Source organism: Heptranchias perlo, chromosome 1 (genome assembly GCF_035084215.1).
Source record: "Heptranchias perlo isolate sHepPer1 chromosome 1, sHepPer1.hap1, whole genome shotgun sequence".
Taxonomy (NCBI): Eukaryota; Metazoa; Chordata; class Chondrichthyes; order Hexanchiformes; family Hexanchidae; genus Heptranchias; species Heptranchias perlo.
Window position 1 is genome coordinate 148,123,208 of NC_090325.1, and position 3,168 is coordinate 148,126,375.

General features: G+C 49.3%; 1 protein-coding gene across 1 annotated transcript; it reads right to left on the reverse strand.

Annotated features, from left to right (window-relative positions):
• Nucleotides 1–806: 806 nt before the first annotated feature.
• On the reverse strand, nt 807–1,697 carry LOC137320890 (putative nuclease HARBI1). The gene has a single exon (XM_067982887.1). It carries the CDS (start codon nt 1,695–1,697, stop codon nt 807–809), a length of 891 nt encoding a protein of 296 aa, XP_067838988.1.
• Nucleotides 1,698–3,168: the final 1,471 nt, after the last annotated feature.

Consider the following 3,168-nt stretch of genomic DNA (forward strand, 5'->3'; position numbering starts at 1 on the left):
ATTGCTGAGGCCCCGGGTGGGTGGCAGTGGCACCATGAAACACGAACCTGTTGTCCTCTCTCAGGATGACAGCATTCCTGCTCCCACCCCTGTCACTCCGCCAGTCCCTTGCTGTTACCTGTCTGCCAGCCAGCCCAGACTGCTGCAGCCCAGGCCGAAATGGTGCAGTCTGAAGACGGGCCCTCTCGGCCCAGAGCTGCTCAAGGTCATCCTCCATGGCCATCTGCAATCTCCTCAATTCAAGGTCAGCAGCCTTCCACCTCCCATGCTCCAGCCAGTGTGGAAGCACATCGTAGGAGCATTAGGAAAGGTAAAGGCACACAAAAGGGAATGCACAAGGGTGAATAGTCTCATTTTGTTTGCATAATTTCATGTATTCATTTATAAATGTGCATTTGAATTTGCCTTTGCTGGTGGTTTTTATTTCTGCAATAAGCTGAGGGAGGAAGTAATGCGTAATCATAAGGAGGATGATTTGATGATCATGTGGGAGAGGAAAAGTAAGGAGTGTGGGACTGTTGGTGAATGGGGAGGTGTCATTCAGGTTACTAGTATCACTCATTAATAATCTGATCACGCAGAGCCCTGGCAGAAAGGGCCTGTCTACGTTGTAGCCTCCCTGCCTTTTCCTCCATTCCCTGCTGCATTTCCTCCTCCTCCTCCGCCTCTTCCTCCTCTCTCTCTGTCTCTTCCTCTTGCTCAGATTCTCATCTGATAGGCGGTAGCAAGGGCTGTTTCCTCATAATGGCCAGGTTGTGCAGCATGCAGCATACTGTGACAGATCTTCATACCTGCTCAGCTAAGAACTACAGGGCTCCTCCAGAGCGGTCCATGCAGCAGAAGCAATGCTTGAGGACGCTTATGGTGTGCTCTAAGTTGTTCCTTGCGGCAGCATGGCACTCGTTGTATGTCTGCTGTGCACACATGTGTGCGTTCCTGACCAGAGTCATGAGCCATTTCATGAGGAGATAACCCTTGTCACCCAGTAGCCAGCCTTTGACTTGCTGTGCTGGCTGAAATGTAGGTGGAACAGAAGGCTGCCGCAGAATGAAAGAAACATGACTGCTGCCAAGATAACGGACATTGACCTGCATGATGCGCTGCCTGTGGTCACACACTACCTGCACATTGAGGGAGTGGAATCCCTTTCTGTTCAGGAATATGGCCGAGTTCCGATGCGGAGCACGTATGGTGATATGCATGCAGTCAATAGCACCCTGCACCATGGGTAAGCCTGCAATGCGAGCAAAACCTTGTGCTTGCTCCTCCTGCTTGTCTCTGGCAAAAGGGAATGAGATAAATCTTTTTCTCATTGTATAGACAGCCTCAGTGCTCTCCCTTTTACTGTAGTGCACTGCAAACCACGAGATGTTGCTTATATCTCCAGCAGCAGCCTGAATGAATCCAGAGCCATAAAAATTAAGAGCCACAGTCACCTTGACAGCCACAGGCAACGCTGTCCATGCTCTGTTCTGAGGCTGCAGTTGTGGCTGCAACCATTGACAAATTTCAGTCACAACCTCGTTAATGAACCATAGATCTCTGATGCACTGGTCATCGCTGAAATTGTGGTCAGAGAATTGGTCCCTGAAGACCCTCCTTGGATTATGGCCTCCTGCTGATTGCCCTGTGCCGCCTCCTCCCTCTTCTAGCAGCTTGCCCTGCTCTGTGTGGCCTCTCTTCATTCTTCCAGTCATGTTCAATTCCCAGAGGAAGCCCTACCAGGCCACCCATGTCTGGAAGCAACTTTTTTCAGCACTATATTTTAAATGCCACTAAAAGTACTGCAAGACCAGCTAGACCACTCTCTATAGAATATTGAAACTTTAGCCAAATATAGGAAACATCCAAATACATGTACAATTGCACCAGCAGCCAGTCGAGGTGGTTTATGTAGATATTTAAAAAAACATTTGATAAGGTACTACGAGAGACCAATGTTACAGATGGCACATGGAATTCGGAGGAATGTAGCCATATGGGTAGAGATGCTTGAAGGGAAAAAAGCAAAGGTTAGGAGTAAAAGGAAGTCTCTGAGACTTGATATATAGCAGTGCAATGCCATTTCCAATTGGAGCCACTGTTAAAAATATAGGGTCTGAAAATCCACAGCCCTTTCAGTGCACTCCCATCATGAGTCTGGCAGAAGTGTGAAGAGTTGGAAATTAAGCTGGCATCACTATACAGTGGTTCCAGCAGTTTTTGCAGCACTTTATTTGGGCAGAGCCTCCGTCACCCCAAACATGATCCCCTGCGTCAGAGGGGATGTGGCCAGGGGAGGGGCCTGTCAAGCTGGAAATGTCCTTGTCCTTGGTCAGACAGAAGACCGATGGGCCGGTATGCCGAGTGAGAGCAGGTGTTCTGGCCAGTCATCAGGCAAAAGTGGGGCCCACCCTGGGGCTCCAGGCCTGGGTGGTAGCCTGGACCCCAAAACATGTCAACAATTTAAGATTATTTTTCAGCCCACTTATAAAAAAAAAGGCCAATGAGTTGCTGCAGCCATGTTACCAAGGTGGAGGGTGGGGGGCTTGGCTCCCAAACCAAATCGGGCACCCACATCGGAAATCCTGATCTCTTGATGTGCACAGGTGCCCGAGATGCAACTCTAGTGGAGCAATTCCCTGCCGAAAATATTTAAATTAGGTACCTTCCCCCTGATGTAAATAGGACTCCGATTACCATTTTCAGGGCGGAACTGGTCGGAACCTGCGCCATGCAAACTCTGGTTCCACTGGTGATGGAACCGAAGAAGCCTGACAAAGCTAAGTGACAAATTATTTTTTGTAGGCCCAGGCTGGGCTGCTGCTGTCCCAAGGCACCCACTCTCCATGATCGCGACCACGCAGCCTTATGTTGCTGGCGGCTGCCCGGCCCGATCTTGAGACCTCAATCCTGTTTGGAGCCCCGCAGTTCACCAACCAAATTTAAAAGAGGCTGGAGCCTCAAAAGCATGGGGTGCCACTTCGTTGCCAGAATTGGTGGTCGACCAGCGTGCTTCACCGGTCAGTCACTCAAAAGTCAAAGTAGGCCCCATTATGTCCAGATCCAACCCCCAACATGTCATATTTTCCAATTTTGGTGTGATATTTAATGTTTGTTTCTTACACTATTGAATCAGGCAGATGGCCTTTTTAATACTGGCATGGTGTATGACAATTCCCTCCCTGC

Excerpts from the sequence above, each read along its gene's own strand:
- LOC137320890 (XM_067982887.1), bottom strand. The coding sequence starts at position 1,697 with ATGACTGGAAGAATGAAGAGAGGCCACACAGAGCAGGGCAAGCTGCTA.